This window comes from Astatotilapia calliptera, chromosome 6 (genome assembly GCF_900246225.1).
Source record: "Astatotilapia calliptera chromosome 6, fAstCal1.2, whole genome shotgun sequence".
NCBI classification, from domain to species: domain Eukaryota; kingdom Metazoa; phylum Chordata; class Actinopteri; order Cichliformes; family Cichlidae; genus Astatotilapia; species Astatotilapia calliptera.
In genome coordinates, this window is record NC_039307.1 from 35,464,843 (window position 1) to 35,481,982 (window position 17,140).

General features: G+C 40.4%; 1 protein-coding gene across 1 annotated transcript in view; it reads left to right on the forward strand.

The window, feature by feature from the left end:
• The first annotated feature begins 488 nt into the window (after positions 1–488).
• The window catches only part of slit1b (slit homolog 1b (Drosophila)), a 79,642-nt gene continuing 62,990 nt past the window's right edge, over positions 489–17,140 (forward strand). Inside the window, exon 1 of the mRNA XM_026171939.1 lies at positions 489–1,096. Coding sequence (XP_026027724.1) covers positions 849–1,096 — 248 coding nt within the window. The 5' untranslated portion in view covers positions 489–848. The remainder of the gene's footprint in view (positions 1,097–17,140) is intronic.

Sequence of the window (17,140 nt, forward strand, 5' to 3'; positions counted from 1 at the left end):
CTTCCTCTCCACAAATAGTTTCTCCTTTTCGGTTATATTTTCTCGTGCTTCGTGGTGATCACAATTTACTCTTCCTCTCTCCTTTCTCATCATGTTCATGCAGCCTCGGGCTCTTTTTTTTCCCCCCAAGGGAGGAGACCGCATGTGGGCGAGCGAGATAGACAAAAAGAAGGAGAGGGCAAGAGAGAGAGAAAGGCTGCTGTCACCTTCAGTGATGGTGGCGGCTCCCGCTACTGCTGCCACTGAATAGATGTGAGGTCACTCTGGGTACTGGTGTGTGCGTATGCGTGTATGTGTGGAGTTGGGGGGGGGGGGGGGGGGGGGGCATAGGAGGAGTCTTGCTGCTGTTATTTGTAAAAGCTTTTGATGGATGATTACTCTGTGTGTGTGTGAGATAGAGGGAGTGAGGGAGTCCCCCCTCCACACCCCCTTTCTTTTTCTTTTTTTTCCTAGTGGCTCACTGTTCAGTGCACAATGACTCAATGAAAAGTAGAGGGGAGAGGCGAGCACACTGTACAGCTGCATGAGAGAGAGAGAGAGAGAGTAGAAGAAGAGAAGCCAATTGGAGGGAGCTCTAAAGCTGGTGACAAGTAGAAGAAGAGGACATACTCGTATTTTTTCCCTCCTCCTTTATTTCCCTGAAAGGCCACTCCAGGATCAAGTGGCAGTCGTTCAGTTTGAGCTGAACTTCACTTGGCTATGCTGCTGTCTCAGCCCCTTTAAACACTCTCCTGCTGGTTCTCACTTCTTTAAGGAGGTAGTACTGGTCAGTCATCCCGGGCAGAAGGAAGAGGGTAGGATCTGTTGGCTGGTTTCTGCAGTGTTGGGGAGCTCCGCAGGAGAGCAGAATGCCTGCTGGAAAAAGAGGGGATGGAGCTGGGTCAGGAGGCTGTGGGATGATTGCAGTGGACAGAGGCCGGGCTCCTCAATCTTGGATGCAGGTGGTGTTGGCGTGGAGTGTTACGGTGCTGTTGGCAGGTCACGGAGGTGCAGAGGCGTGCCCCACTCCCTGCAGCTGCCTGAGCAACACGGTGGACTGCCATGGCCTGGGGATCCACACTGTGCCCAAAAACATCCCCAGAGGCACTGAGAGGCTGTGAGTACATATGCATTTATATTCTACTGCATCTCCGAGGACCAAATGTGTATAGACACATAGTAGGATGAGGGGAATCCTTCAAAGTGACGGCATATAGCTGCTCTTCACTTAAATAAACAAGGAGCTATTTAAATCTATGTTAATTATGAGTTTGGGTAAAGGTTTGCTTTATAGGTCAACATATCAGTATCTGCAGGAATATGATCTCACGTGTATAATTGTTAAAGGGCAAAAATGAGAAAACAAGGATGGAGTTTCAGAGTGAACAGGGTCTACAGTGGATGATTTAATTATCAGTATAGCCCACTCTTTTGAGGCATTTCACAGTACGCGTTGCATATTATTTCTTGTTTGTGTCAGTGTATATTCTGTTGTGGTGTCTCTCTTCATCTGTTGCCTGTTTAACCTCAGAAAACATGCACACATGATTGATCCACTTGAGTTTCAGGATTCAGTTGCTGCTCAGCAGCATAATTTCTCCACATCTCATGTTTCCAGTTATATGTTTAACTTTTTTTTTTAAAAAATCTACATCTTTTCAAAAAGGATGTATCGTAAAACTTCAAAAAACTTCTTCTCTTCCCCGGGACTTGTTTTTAATCCATTTTCTTCTGTTTCTCTTTTTATTTACTATAATATCGTGTCTTAATTTTTTAGTGGGTTTCTTTTCAGTAGGGCAAATGCACTGTGGAAGGAAAGCAGTGATAAAGAGTTCTCCTGAGCGCTGCACACATACCTCAGTCTAATGCAGTCAGTGCACAAATGGTAGGCAGTGGTAATGATGTGCTGGCCCACATCACATTAAAATTTACAGATTTGCTCAATATCGAGGCACCTGAAAAATAAGCACAGGAAGAAATTTGATAAATCTGAAAATTTGTCCTATGCTCCTCGCTTGCAAGTCATAATCTGCACTGTATTTTCAGACCAAATCTATCGTTTAGGCCTCTGTAATTAAAAGTATGTATTTTTAGCTTTAATAGAGTGTCAGGGCTGACCTACTGATCTGATTTTGATGAAACCAAATTATAACAACCCTTACATACTTACATGCTGTACAAACCTTCCTCGAGTGATTGTGGTTTCGTTGTTGGTTTCTTAGGTTTATAAAAAATGTCTAGAAGTGTCTGTTTTACAACAGCCTGTGAAACACCATGGTAGGGTTTATCTTCTAATGCAGTAGATGATGACTGCTGGTAAAATATTGCTGCATATCTTTGCTAATGCCGTCTTGTGCTCGGTGTCTCGGTGTGTGAATGCTACATGGTGCAAATTATCACCTTTACCAATGAGCCCTGTTTTTGCCTTTGATGGACTGCCTCTGCTATGACTCTATGGTACAGTCAAATATTAATTTCTGACATCAGGTTTGTGGTCTGCCTTTTTTGGCAATTATTGGTGCAAATAAGCACAATGCACCTCAACAGTGGACCCATGGATGCAAAGCAATGCTCCAGTATCAGCAAACACAAACTCCGCCGCAGTGAGGACAAATAAATTAGGAGGTACTTAATCTGTTTCTCTCCGCCTCTGAAGGTATGAATTGACTGGTTGTCTCAGTGCCTGGTGAACATGTATGTGTTTGTATATGGTGAGTGTATGTGTTTATTTCAGGTTGTTGAGTGCCTGTGTATGAATAATTGATGACTTTCAGGGGTGCCAGCAGAGAGATACATTATCCTTGGTCCTCTCTGGTTTACTGTAGCGTGGAGGATGTTTTCCCCTCTAAGGCTAATAGCTTTATGATCGGGAATGGGGGCTTGGGCTCTCGGTCAAAGAGAAATGGCCTGGAAAAAACTGTGAGCCTGTAGACACACTTGCCCATTTTTCTATTTATGTGAGATGGTGAGATATTAGATGGTGCTCTGCAGGGTGAGAGTAACTGACACAGTGGTGAAACTGAAAATTTTCACATAATTTTATTGCCATGAATGCCGGCACAGGTTCATTTAGATGAGCAGAAATGGGTAATAATATAAATTCTGCCTCCAGCTTGGTAATGTGGAAATGAATGCAGCTGTAGAGTTTTTATCTTCAAATGTAAAGCATGTTGAGGCAACTGTTGTTGTGATTTATATACTTATATGCATAATATATGGAACACACTGTTTTTTACTTTCCATAGAGATTGTGTGTTGGACAGAAACTGATAGATACTCATGGTGGGATCTATAACCAGAGTAAAACAAAGACACTTTGATGTTTAGTTTTTCAGTCTTTGACTTCCAGACTCAACATTTTACATCTATTTTCTTTGGAAGGAACCCAATTGTTTTCTCTCCTACTGGAGGTGGGATAACCTGGACAGCTTCTGACTCAGCTTCACTAATGCAATCTGATCAATAGGGTTGTTGGTTTAACCTGTGCCACTGTCTGAAATGGGTATCATGCTCTTATTTCAATCAATCAATCAGGCTTTCTATACATAGCCAATGTGACCTTTTGACCCCTGAGTTGCATCTTTATTCCGCATTCTTCCCATCACGTGGTTATGTAGACTCAGGAAGACCCTGCCCTGCAGTGGAGAGGAACGACTCATTAGACAGCTATTTGTTAAAGGTCTTGTCGGCCAATTAGCATGTAAAGTGATCTGAGTGTGTGTATCAGCTGGACAGCTAGCCACTGGGGGAAAGAGAGTCGGCGTGATTGTGTGTGTGTGAGGGAGCAAAAGAGGGAGAGAGTGTATACAGTAATCCCTGGGCGACAGCCAGCAATAAGAGGGTCATTTATCAACGTGACTGCACCAGTCAAACTAAACACCCCTCCTCACTGGGATTGTCATGGCAACACTGAAAAATGGATGCCCCTTTGGGCCCTGATGAGCATGGTTATTTGAGAAGAGGAAAGTGTGTGTGAAAGCCATAGAGAGGAAAATCTGTGAAGAAATGCCGATGAGTACAGGAACGTGTGCGCTGGTACTAGACAAAACGCTGCACTTATGAGGTTTTTGTGAAGGACTTTACTGAACACTTACAGATTGTTTTTGGAGTTTTCTGGTGCTGATCCGTTTAGTTTGTGTTTAATCCAGATTAAATTATCGTCATAAATCATAAAAACAAAACTTGTGTTTTTCCTGCTCTTGCTTTCATAACCAGGGCTTAGAGTGAAGTGGATCAACTTATAAGAAGGGCAGCATGATAAAAATAACCTGTCTGACAAAAATAAATAAACAGTCAGTTAGGTACAGTTAGTCAGTGTGATTCCTGGCTCAAAACTGATCTCTGGGGGCTACATATAAGCAGAATCGGTGCATGTACATTAAAGCCAATAAGCTACCACACAAGTTTTAAAAAAAAAAAAAAAAAAAAAAAAAAAAATGTTTTCATGTTTCTTCTGATATGAAAAAAAATGTCTGTTGTGCTTGAGTTCAACTGTAATTAACAAATCTCACTAAGAAGATAATTTATTTGTATTGCTGTTCATTTTTAAAGGTGTCTAAAAATTCTTTCTTTACTAATTTCACTGTAAAAAGTCTCTCTGTGAAGTCTTTAAAAGGAATTGTGTGTGATTTTATGGAGAACACAACTGAAGTAAAAACAGAAATTGAGAAACAGCATGATTACTTATAAAGGTCAGGATGGTCCATTAAATATTTCATGGCACTGAAAAGTCAAAACTGTCGCTCCCTATTAGGAAATTTACTTAAATGTAGCAATTAATGCACTTAAAATGTCCGCTTATACCTTAATACATGATGCAATATTAAATAATGTGTCAAATGATCAGTTTAACCCTTGTATGGTGTTCGGGTCTGTGAGACCCGTTTTCAGTTTTTTTCAAAAGAACAATTAAACAATGAATTATTTTTTCAACCTGAAATTCATTGGCTTTGGCTTATTTTCTGTGAAGAACATAAATCCGAACTAATTTTCAATGACCTCATACTGTACCTCCCCCCACGCATTTACATTACATACAAGGTGTTCGGGTCCACTGGACCCAGGTCTAATAAAAGTGTTGAAAGTGTAGGTCCTGTGTTCCCACACTGTCTTCCTCCTTTCTGGTGCTGCTGATAATGTTTTCTTCCCCTCCTGCTCGCGCACAAAGTTGCAACATTGTTGAAAATTCAACAATCAACACTGTCTGCTCTTACATTCCTGCACATTTTACCCTCTTTCTTGAGGGATCCCAATTTTATTTTCTCATACCGTGTCCCACCTGCAAATTAGGGGCATAATACTATAAATAAGACTTTGCCAGTGTGGTTCTTTATCACAACTGATCAAGATGGCAAAAGATTATCTGCTGCGAGGGCCATCCAATTGATTTTGGAAGAGAGAGGGGCTTCGGATGATGATGTTGACAAAGAGGGTTCAGAATATTTCACATTTCTGAAAATTCAGAGTCTGACAGTGACTTTGAAGAAGAGGATGAGGTTGAGCACCATTTAGTAACAAAACAAAGACGAGTACCCCATCTGCAGCCAGCTCCCGGACCAGAACAAGCCCACCAGACAGCAAGTGAAGAAATATGGATGTCAATAACTGGTGAAATTGAATGGTCTTCTTGCCCAAGAAATGAGCCACCCTGCAGAGCTGTTACTGTGATCAGCCAGGGCCAACACGGCTGACAGTTACTCATGTGCAGGACATCAAGTCTTCATTTGAGCTTTTCATCCCAGATTCCATCCAGAAAATTATTCTGGATTGCAGATCTAGAAGGAAGGTGTGTTTTTGGAGAGAGGTGGAAGGAGATGGACCAAATTCATCTAAGAACCCCAAAGGCCTACTTTGGGGTTCTTATCCTTGCAGGAGTTTTCAGGTCCAAAGGGGAATCCACAGAATCCCTGTGGGATGCAGAAACCTTTCCGTGCATCAATGTCTCTGGAAAACTTCCACAAAATTTCCAGGATTATCCGTTTTGATAACCGAGACGACAGACCAGCTCGACGGCAGAGAGACAAGCTATCTGCTTGGACAGTGTGGGATAAGTGTGTGCACCGCCTCCCCCTGTTTTACAACCCTGGGCCTAATGTCACCATTGATGTGCAGCTGATCCCATTTAGTTGTGAAACATATTGCTTCACGTGTAAATGTGTTGTGTCTTTCCACTCACTCCACTTGATTATAACTGATTTATTTTTTTATAACATTTTATAAAAAAAAAAAAAAAACCAAAACACGAGAAGCACATTGATTCATAAATGTGATCTAACAAAGGTAAAGGGAAAAAATTAACCATGTTTGCTGTTCATTTGGCTTGTAATTGGGATTAAGCAAACATCTGTTGAGTAATTTAACATAAAATTGTTTGATAGTGTTAATTTGGAAAGCCAAAACTCTAGCGGGTCCACCAGACCCATGAACACTGGCTGAGTAACAAAAATATGAACACCACACAAGGGTTAAAAAAAACAAAACAAAACAAAAAAAAAAAAAAACTAAATTGAAAGGATGGCTAACTTGTTTGACTGGACAGAATGTGGTGAGTTTATGAAAATCAACGGTCCAGTAATCTAATAAGCCACCACACCAACTACCTTGAGTATTTCTCGTTATGTTCCTTGTGGATATTTACAGTGTGGACATCACTCCACCTTTTAGTTGTTGGCGTGAAACTGATGTTCATGTGACCGAACTTACTATTTTCACGAGTCATGACAGAAAATGTATCGTAATATAAAACACATTATATTCTTTGGCAACATCAAGGTGTGACCTCACTGAGTTTGTGTCTAGTTTGTCTGTAACACTGAAAAGCGTTTGTTCCAGGACTGGCATTTCTTAATTAGAGATAATGCACATTTCTGCTGGTTTAATCAGCCAAACAAAAATGGTCTACACTCTTTAAAGTGTCTCCTTGTGTCACTGCTAATGAATCCAAAACACAATTAGAAACACGAAATCTTAAAACAAACCTTAACTCAGTGTGCTTGTATGTGGGAGAGAGTGTGAGAAAGTGCAGGTTAAGGTCTGTGTCAGACTCAAGTTGATGGTCTTTGTGTCTAAAGGAGAGAGAGAAAAATAAATGTGTGTGTGTGCGCGCGCACGCGCGCGCTCACAAGTCAAATGTAAACAACTGAACGAGCCAGTCTCCTGCCACGCACGGCAGCCAGTCATGCACTGCAGATTTAAAAAGCACACTCCTGGTCTGTTCATTTCTTTTCCTGGATGGCATCATTATATAAATTGGGCATAAATCACTGATGAAAATGTTAATCAGAATGTCTACTTTCATAAGTATGTGTGTGTGTCATTACGGGTAGCTGCCAGCAAGACTGCTAATTGAGTGTGCGCAGGATTACTGTTAGTGCCCGACGCAGTGAACAAAGAGCAGGAAACCAAGACTCACACACCTCACACACCACGTGTGGCAACTGGTTTTGCCACTAATGAGGGACTCTAACACTGATTCAATGAAGATTTACCTCTCACCATAAATCCAGATAGAGATACAGATTTAGCTCCAATGACCCTAACCTAACCTGGATAGCTACTTACTTTAGTTACAAAGAAGTGAAGAGCTTAATTGTGACTAATAATAAAACTACTTACAGGTGGAATATTTTCCTGTCACGATGAGTTGTGTGGCTGTCAGTAGTGATGTGTCCTGTGTGTCGAAGCTTCGAATCGTGCGTCGGGTAATCGCGGGGGCGTTTTTCTGAAGCGCGTATCGAGGCTTGCTTTGATTACGTATGCAGTGACGTTCGAGGCCTCGCGGGCAGTCCGTACCACGTGACTGATTCAGGGACTGGTTCATCGGTTCGCGCCAGATTCGAAATAACATGGGCAGGAAAACAGCTGATTCCCCATCACACTGTGTTGTGGAATTGGATTACGTACGTGCTACATAGTTACTTGTGCATTTCTTCTTCGATGGAACCAGCAAGGAAGAGATGGTTGTTTTTTTTAAAATTTTGTCTCTCCTAATAAAGTATGCACACAGTAATAAATATCACAAATGATAAACACCAAAATATAAATAAACAACACTACACATCCTATAATCTGATTTCTGTCTTTTAGTTTATTAAAAAGTGAAGCACCAAACACTAGTTTGTGTCATTATCCAGATGTACATAAGGTTTACACATCATTATAATCAAAGAGCCCGCTTCACTAGAATTGTCCACTTGATGGCGCAGTAGAGCAAATGAATCATCACAATGCTTCGAACCATGAGTCGACCAATTGGATGGAAAGCTTCAGTTCATCATGAGGCTTCATCTCACCATCACTAGCTGTCAGTGGCTGGACCCACGTGCAGGACTTGGAGACAAAACATTAACTTAAACGACAGCTTTATTTGCTGGAGAGTCACCCTTGGCGATAAATAAACAACAACTTAAACTAACTAGACAGGAGATGCTGAAGGTAGCCGACAATGGATACACACAACAAACGTGGAGGACGCAACAACTGACAGGGAAAAACACAGGGCTTAAATACATACTGAGGTGATTAGGGAATGTGAAACAGGAGGAGAGCACAGCTGGGACTCATCAGACGTGACAAGACAAGGGGAGGCAAAACTCAACACATTGACATAGTACACAGACTTTCAAAGTAAAACAGGAAACTAAACAGACGTGGACTAAACTAGGGGATACAGTGACAGAACAAAAGACACACTGACAGAGACGACTGTATACTAACAGAAGTAACACAGAACCACGACCTAAGAAGGAGAACACAAGAAATGCCCAGGACCTAGGGGTTAGGAATACTAGCGACAGAAATCAAACCCAAGAAAATCAAAACACATCATGAAATCAAAGATAACTAATACAAACAGAAAAACACTAAGTCCACAGACTCAGGACCGTGACATTTCCCCTTCAGTATTTGTTCTGTTTTACTGTCAATTTCATATTTTCCAGTCCTTTCTTTTTCATTTACACTGACTGCCACCTCAGCTTTTCCCACTGCCCCTCTTTCTCTCTCGTTCTCTCTCTCCACATCTCTCATCTAACCATTCTTCCTGCGGCCCCTCAGTGGAAAAGGTGCCCCTAATGAAGTGCCATTAGACCTGTGCATGTATGCTTGACTCTTAATATTAGTCTCATTCACCTTGGTGTGACTGAGGAGAAAGAGAGTTAACAGGAGAAAGAAGCAAAAGAAGTGAGAAGGAAAGCAGGACGAGAAAGAAAGAGTTTTTTTTTAAAGTTGACAGTAAAAGAAGAGAAAATGTGAAGGACAAGAATTGGTGAGGATGGGAAATGATGAAAGGCATAAGAGTGATAATAGAAGAGGGGAGGAGAGAAAACTGAAATTGCCTTTTACATCTGCAGTACAGTTTAGTGTTGACTCGGTAATCTTTCACAAAGTTGGTTTTAGACAGATTGTAATTTATCAATAAAAGCTGCCTGGTTTTCTTTTCATGTCAGGAAATGACTTTGTTCTGAACAGCAGAATTTTTTGCTGCCACTCTTTATTTCATGTATCCGTGAGTCTCTGGGTGGAATATTGGTCATGGTCAGATCTTGGGCCAAATGAAGCACTTGAGGGCTGGCTGGAAACAACCCGTGAAACCTGCTCCGTAGCATCTTGTACAGATTGTTCTGTTTTCATTTCACCAACAAAAGAAAGAGCCCACCCTGTGTTGCAGTGAGAAAGGCAGGTGGGGACATGCTTGGAGTTCTTCCAAACTTCAGTTGATTTTCTACTTCTACCTCAGTTTTTTTTCAGCTTCTCTTGATGACAATTAAGCCAGTTTGATGTTTGTTTAGACTTATCAACATCAAGATCCTGACAATTCAAACTTAGCTTGATGGATCCCTCCATTTCTAATAGAACTGTGGTTTGTACATGGCCAGCTGAATATGATCCTAGTCTGTAACACACCATTGGCACCAGCCTAGTCTCACAACAAAACATGAAACAGTCATGAAAAAGCAATATGATTTTCTGCATCCATGTACAGAGCAATCACACTGTATAGCCTAGTGTTCACAAATTTATAAGTAATTGTTTCAGTGAGCCCCGCTTAGCACCCCAGGAGACATAATAGCAGTTGTATTTTTACCCAATTTTTACCCAAGTTGTTGCTTATGTCTATGTTTAATCCTAACCAAGATATATACTACAAGATAAGGGGCGATCGTGGCTCAAGAGTTGGGCGTTTGCCTTGTAATCGGAAGTTTGCCGGTTCGAGCCCCGGCTTGGACAGTCTCGGTCGTTGTGTCCTTGGGCAAGACACTTCACCCATTGCCTACTGGTGGTGGTCAGAGGGCCTGGTGGCGCCAGTGTCCGGCAGCCTCGCCTCTGTCAGTGCGCCCCAGGGCAGCTGTGGCTACAATGTAGCTTGCCATCATCTGTGTGTGAATGGGTGGATGACTGGATATGTAAAGCGCTTTGGGGTCCTTAGGGACTAGTAAAGCGCTATATAAATACAGGCCATTTACAAATGATGTGTGAGGTGTATGACTTGACCTTGGGTGTTTGATGTAAGTAGCAAAATGATTCGCCTGACCTCTGACCGATTGACCCCTGTAAACACTTTTCGACTGTGTTTAAGTCCTTCATTCATCTCTTTTGTAAATTCTGCTCATATGATGCTTTAAAAGGATCATCTGTGGTATGCTCATTGGCTAACGACTTGTGATTGATAAGTTATTTGCAAGCATTTTCACAGTCAGCCCCACTCTTCTTTATCACATCCATTTGAAAAAACGTGTTTTGGCATTAAGGAAAACAGTTATTTCAGAGGTTCAGAATGGGACTTCATACACCACGAGAACTACATTTCTCTTTTATACTTTTAATGATTGAGATGACACAACATCCTTGGAAACGCACCTGGCTTAATTAGCTCCTTTAATGTGATGTTTATCTCTAATAAGGTCTGGAATTCAATCACAGCTAACCTAAAACAAAATCAACAGACGAGTTTAAACCAGGACCAAAATGTACAAGAGCAATAACTGAGGACAGCAAAGCAGCAGTATATTAATAAAAAGCAAACAATAAAAAACAACAACCCCAACTATAAATCTGCAGCCACAAGTCTTTTTGTGTCAGTGTGATATAAATGTCATAATCAGACACTGGACTTGAGGGTCTGTGCAGATACCAGTACACCTCTTTTTTTTCTGACTGCATGGGCTTGTCCATGAAGATTTACATTACAGTCCACCATTGAAGGCGCCGGACTTCAAAGATGTATAACAGGATTGGCCAGTGGGCTGATGTGTCTCCAGTTGTCCGCGTCTGTGTCAACAACATTTATGATCAAGTCTGAAAGGGGGGCTACCTGGCAGTACACAGAAGCAACCTCATGTGTTGGGTTCTGAATTCCAACTCATAACAGCTGCACTGAAAAGATGAATTTAGCGACCACGTTTTCTTGGGTTCAACGACAATAACAGTCTAACAGCATAATATAAGGCTTGTACCACTGAAAATCCTCCAGTGGACCATTAGTTTCTGCTGGGTAAATTAAAACGGTGCCCCCTTAATTGCACTGCAAAGGCACAAATTCTAGTAAATTATTGCTCACATATTTTAAAAAACAAAATGAAAATGAAATTCAACTACCGAAAAATAAGAGAATACTTCTTGGAGTCTTCAAAATTAAGCATCATTGGCCCTAAATTTGCCTTTTCGACCAGTACCTACTCAGATCGTCTCGACAGGCTTTTCTGTTGGGTGGCTAGGGTTCCAAGCAATCAGAAAATGTGATGCCAATAGACTAGATGCCACCGATTGGCTAGTAAGTGGGGTCACTTGATGAGTCACGAGAGCATCTCCTTCACAAAACCCAATATTTTTTAAACTCGACAACATTACAGGACTTTTGGCCGTGTTGCTATAATTGTAATGCAAAACGATCGAAACCAAGTAGAGTCGAGTCACATCGAGCTAAGTAGGTACTAGTGGAAAAGGGCTATTAGCTATCATGCTCCATCCACCTGGAAATACAGTTTCTGTTACAGTTTCTTTTAATTGGTTTGGTACTATTTTCACAACTAAAGTGTGCATTTTCAAATCTCTCAGTACAAAACTCACATTTGATCACATTTGTAACACCACTAGTCATTCTTTCAAATCTGATGTCATGAGTTCATTGTATTTGCACATATTTTCATTCCAGTTAATCATTGTTGCAGAACATATGATCATTGTGATATATTCTGAGAACATTTGCTTTACTCACCCAAACAAAACAGTAAGATCTTTTTTCAACGTAGTACTTTTACCAATCATTTCATACAGGAGCAAATAATACAAGGTAAGCGTTTCAAATTGTCCTTGGTGATGAATGAGTGTAACTGAACTGTAAAACTTTACACAGCAAATATTACACTTATGTTCAGTGTTACGACCCGGCTCAAAAGCCGCAACATAAAAACAGAGATGAATAACAGAGTGTGGGTGAGAAGAGGTTTCATCCTAAAATGGAAAACCAGGTTGGCTAAAATGGCTGGTGCCACCAAGGCAAAGACTAGTGCACTGTCGGGAAGCTTGCCTCAGGTATGCTTTTATCCACACCTGACTAGGTGTGGCCAATTAGCACCAGCTGAAAACACTGAGACGATTAGAAGCTGCAGAGGGACGTAACATAACCAAAATTTTTATATATATATATATGGATATATATATATATATATATATATATATATATATCCATATATATATATATATGGATATATATATATATATATATATATTTATATATATATATATATATATATATATATATATATATATATATATATATCCATATATATATGTATATATATATATATATATATATATATATATGCTCAGTGAATACCTCAGGCAGCAGAAACCCAAGAAAGAGGAGGGAGACGAGGAACCATCATGGAAGGGCAGGCCCCTGCACGGTATGTACCACCGGCAGATAGAGGAGGTGGCTGATATCCAGAAATCCTACCAGTGGCTGGACAAAGCTGGACTGAAAGACAGCACAGAGGCACTAATCATGGCAGCACAAGAACAAGCTCTGAGTACAAGATACATAGAGGCTGGGGTCTATCACACCAGGCAAGACCCCAGGTGCAGGCTGTGTAAAGATGTCCCAGAGACAATCCAGCACATAACAGCAGGGTGCAAGATGCTACCAGGCAAGGCATACATGGAACGCCATAACCAAGTGGCCGGCATAGTGTACAGGAACATCTGTGCGGAGTATAACCTGGAAGTCCCGAGGTCAAAATGGGAGATGCCCCCAAGGGTGGTGGAGAATGACCGAGCTAAGATCCTGTGGGACTTCCAGATACAGACGGACAAAATGGTGGTGGCTAACCAACCGGACATAGTGGTGGTAGACAAACAGAAGAAGACGGCCATAGTGATCGATGTAGTGGTTCCGAATGACAGCAACATCAGGAAGAAGGAACACCAAGAAATACCAAGGGCTCAGAGAAGAGCTCGAGAGGATGTGGAGGGTGAAGGTAACGGTGGTCCCCGTGGTAATCGGAGCACTAGGTGCGGTGACTCCCAAGCTAGGCGAGTGGCTCCAGCAAATCCCGGGAATAACATCGGAGATCTCTGTCCAGAAGAGTGCAGTCCTGGGAACAGCTAAGATACTGCGCAGGACCCTCAAGCTCCCAGGCCTCTGGTAGAGGACCCGAGCTTGAAGGATAAACCGCCCGCAGGGGCGTGCTGGGTGTTTTTTTAAATATATATATATATACATACACATATATATACACACATATATACACACATATATACACACATACACATATATGTGTATATACACATATATGTGTATATATATATATATATATATATATATATATATATATATATATATATATATATATATATATATATATGTGTATATATATATATATATATACACACATATATATATACATATATACATATATACATATATATATACATATATACATACATACATATATACATATATATACATATATACACATATATATATACATACATATATATATACACATATATACATATATACATATATATATATATATACACACATATATATACATATACATATATATATACACATATATATATACATACATATATATATACATATATACATATATATATATATACACATATATATACATATACATATATATATACACATATATATACACATATACACACACACACACACACACGAAAAAGGGAGAAAAAACAACAAGTCATTTACATAAGCACAATATATTTTGTATTTTATTTTCATCACTTTTACACAATTAATCAAGCCGGTCATTAACATTGGGCCATAAATTTTCATCAACATCACAGTGGATGTCTTCGTTGTTCAGGCACCGTGGGAAAAATCTCCTGGCATGACGAATCCAGGCTTGACATTGCTCAGCAGTTATATCACCACAAGCTTCACACATGGCTTGAAGAAGGGAGACATGCTCATGGGGATGGCGATCATACACCTTCCACCTCCATGTAGAGAAGAATTCCTCAATTGGGTTGAGGAAAGGGGAATATGGTGGAAGATAGAGTGTCATGAAGCGAGGATGTGTTTGAAACCATTCCTGAACCAGCTGTGCATGGTGGAAGCTGACATTGTCCCACACAACAACATAGACAATGTCTTCTCCCTGACAGGCCTGCTCCAGTTCATTTAAAAAAACTATCAGGTGTTCAGTGTTGTATGACCCTAGAACTGGTCTACAGCCTACCACACCATCTTCAGATATAGCTGCACCCATTGAGATGTTTCCTCCACGTTGTCCAGGGACTTGGATGGTAGCCCTTTGTCCAATAAGGTTACGTCCTCTGCGTCTAGTTTTTGCCAGATTGAAACCGGCCTCATCAACAAAAATATACTTGTGATGATTCACAGCAGTGTCCAGCTCCATCACCCTCTAAAATGATAATTTAGTTAGTTTTTTTTACAACTAATAGTTGTCAGTACTGTTACAGTAATTGCATGCCAGTTTAGTGTTGTACCTGAATATATTCTGAACGCAGTTGTTTCACCCGGACATTGTTCCTCTCAAAAGGAACCAAGTAAATTTGTTTCATGGAAACCTGGTGCTTCTTCAAAAGCCGGGCAATCGTTGGAAGGTTAATTGATGGCACATTGGCAAAGGTGTCATTGTTGTTCTCAATAGCCTGTTTGATTTCAGACAGCCGTATGTCATTCCTTGCCCTGACCATTTCCACCACAGCCAACTCCTGCTGGTCAGTCAAAACACGTGGGCGACCACCACCAGGTTGTCTCCTGTTAATTCTGAGGACAATCATATACTGTCAATATTGAAGTATTACAAATTACATTAGTGTAAACTGACAATTACATGTTGTTCATCTATACAATAGAGTACTATATTTTAGAAGGGAAGTTGCTATAGCAGACATACCGGTTTTCTTGGCGAAAAGTTCTGATGATAGAGCTGACAGTTGACCTTTGTAAATTAGGCTGTACCAACCTGGCAGCCTCAGCCATGGTAAGGCCTCTGTTAACCACATGGTCAACAATGATGGCCCGGACTTCATTAGAGATGATGGTGCGTTGTCTTCTGCCTACATTTCTCTGAAGACCACCTCTCTGTCGGGGAGCACCACCACCTCTTTCTCCTTGTCTGTGTCCACCTCTCTGTCGAGGAGCAGCACCACCACCTCTTCGATGAAGGTTTCCTCTCCCTACGAGTCTATCCTGCTCCATATTTGAACAGTGCAAAGTCTCAAACACAGTTCTACTTACATGGTAACTAATTGTGATCATCAGGGGGAAACAATTAGCAATTAGTATTTCTAGATTGAAAGCTCTTGCAGCAATGTGTAACTTACAAATGACCAGACAACAATCAGTCAAGTTGAAAATCCATGGACATAATGGATGATTCATTGATTGAACATTAAGATCAGTTGAATTAAATGATAGACAAATGTATTAAACTGAATAATAAGAGATGCAAATCAAAAATTTGATAGTGATAACATTATGAAAGGCAGTAACTGTGAACAAAACATTTATTTAGATGAAACACTTATTTTGTGTAGTGAAAAGGATATTTTGTCATTATGTGTATTGTACTGACACAATTGAAAATATGCTGAAATGTTTGAAAAACGTGCACTTTTGATGATCTGTTGTGATATAAGTACTAAGAGTTTTGAAAATGTACCAATTGCTTGTGAAAACTGCGCCAAACCAATAAAAAAAAACTGTAGTGGAATACAAAAATGGAGGCTTGCTAGTCCTGAGATTTTTATTTTACATTTAAAAAGACAAAGCAACAAAAACATATTTGACTTTTTAGCTAATATATGCCTGTTACCTAGTCAAGGTAGGCAAAACAATTCATAGCTGCATTTAAATAACTTAAGTGCATTTCTAGGTGCAGCAGTTTTTTGGTCACAATGCAGGCTTTTGCATTGTTTTATTTCAGTGCTGTTTTTATGGTGTATCTGATATCCTGCTGTTAGTGTTGTTCCTGTGTCATTAAAATAATGTTAGAGGATCAACATCTGACCAATTACGTTGTGATGTCATAGCTTTGGAATTTGGAGGGGAGCGAAAGCCTTTGCCATACGACAACTCTCTTCTAGAACAAATGGTTGGTATTCCTAATGTTTTCTTTATTATTTTATATATAATATAATAAATATATTATCAGATTTACTGTTAGTCAAATTCAGGTTACTAATATTGGTTTGCTAGAGATAGTTTATAATACCATTTGCTGACTTTATTGGCTAATGCTAACTGAATACTCAGACATGACTAGTCAGTTGCAATATCTTGATGCAGCTCAATCATCCAGGTAAGTAAATTCCAAAAGGCTGATTCGGTTCATCTGGACGTAGCATTTTCAGTGGGAGAAACATTTCATCGCTGATCCACATGACTTCTTCAGTCTCAGCTGACTGGAGGTTTCCCCAACCGCAGTCTATTTACACTTACAGGCCAGTGGACACTCTTTCAATGATGAGGATGTACACATCCTGGACAGGAAGGAGCGCGGAGTCAAGGAGGCCATATACGTGAAAAGGGAAACACCGTCTTTGAATCAAGGAGGAGGCCTAAGGCCTGTCACCATCTTACAATGTTGTGATTGCAGCCATTCCCCAACTCTCTGTGAATGGCACTCATGGCCATTGATCAGTGGTTATGATA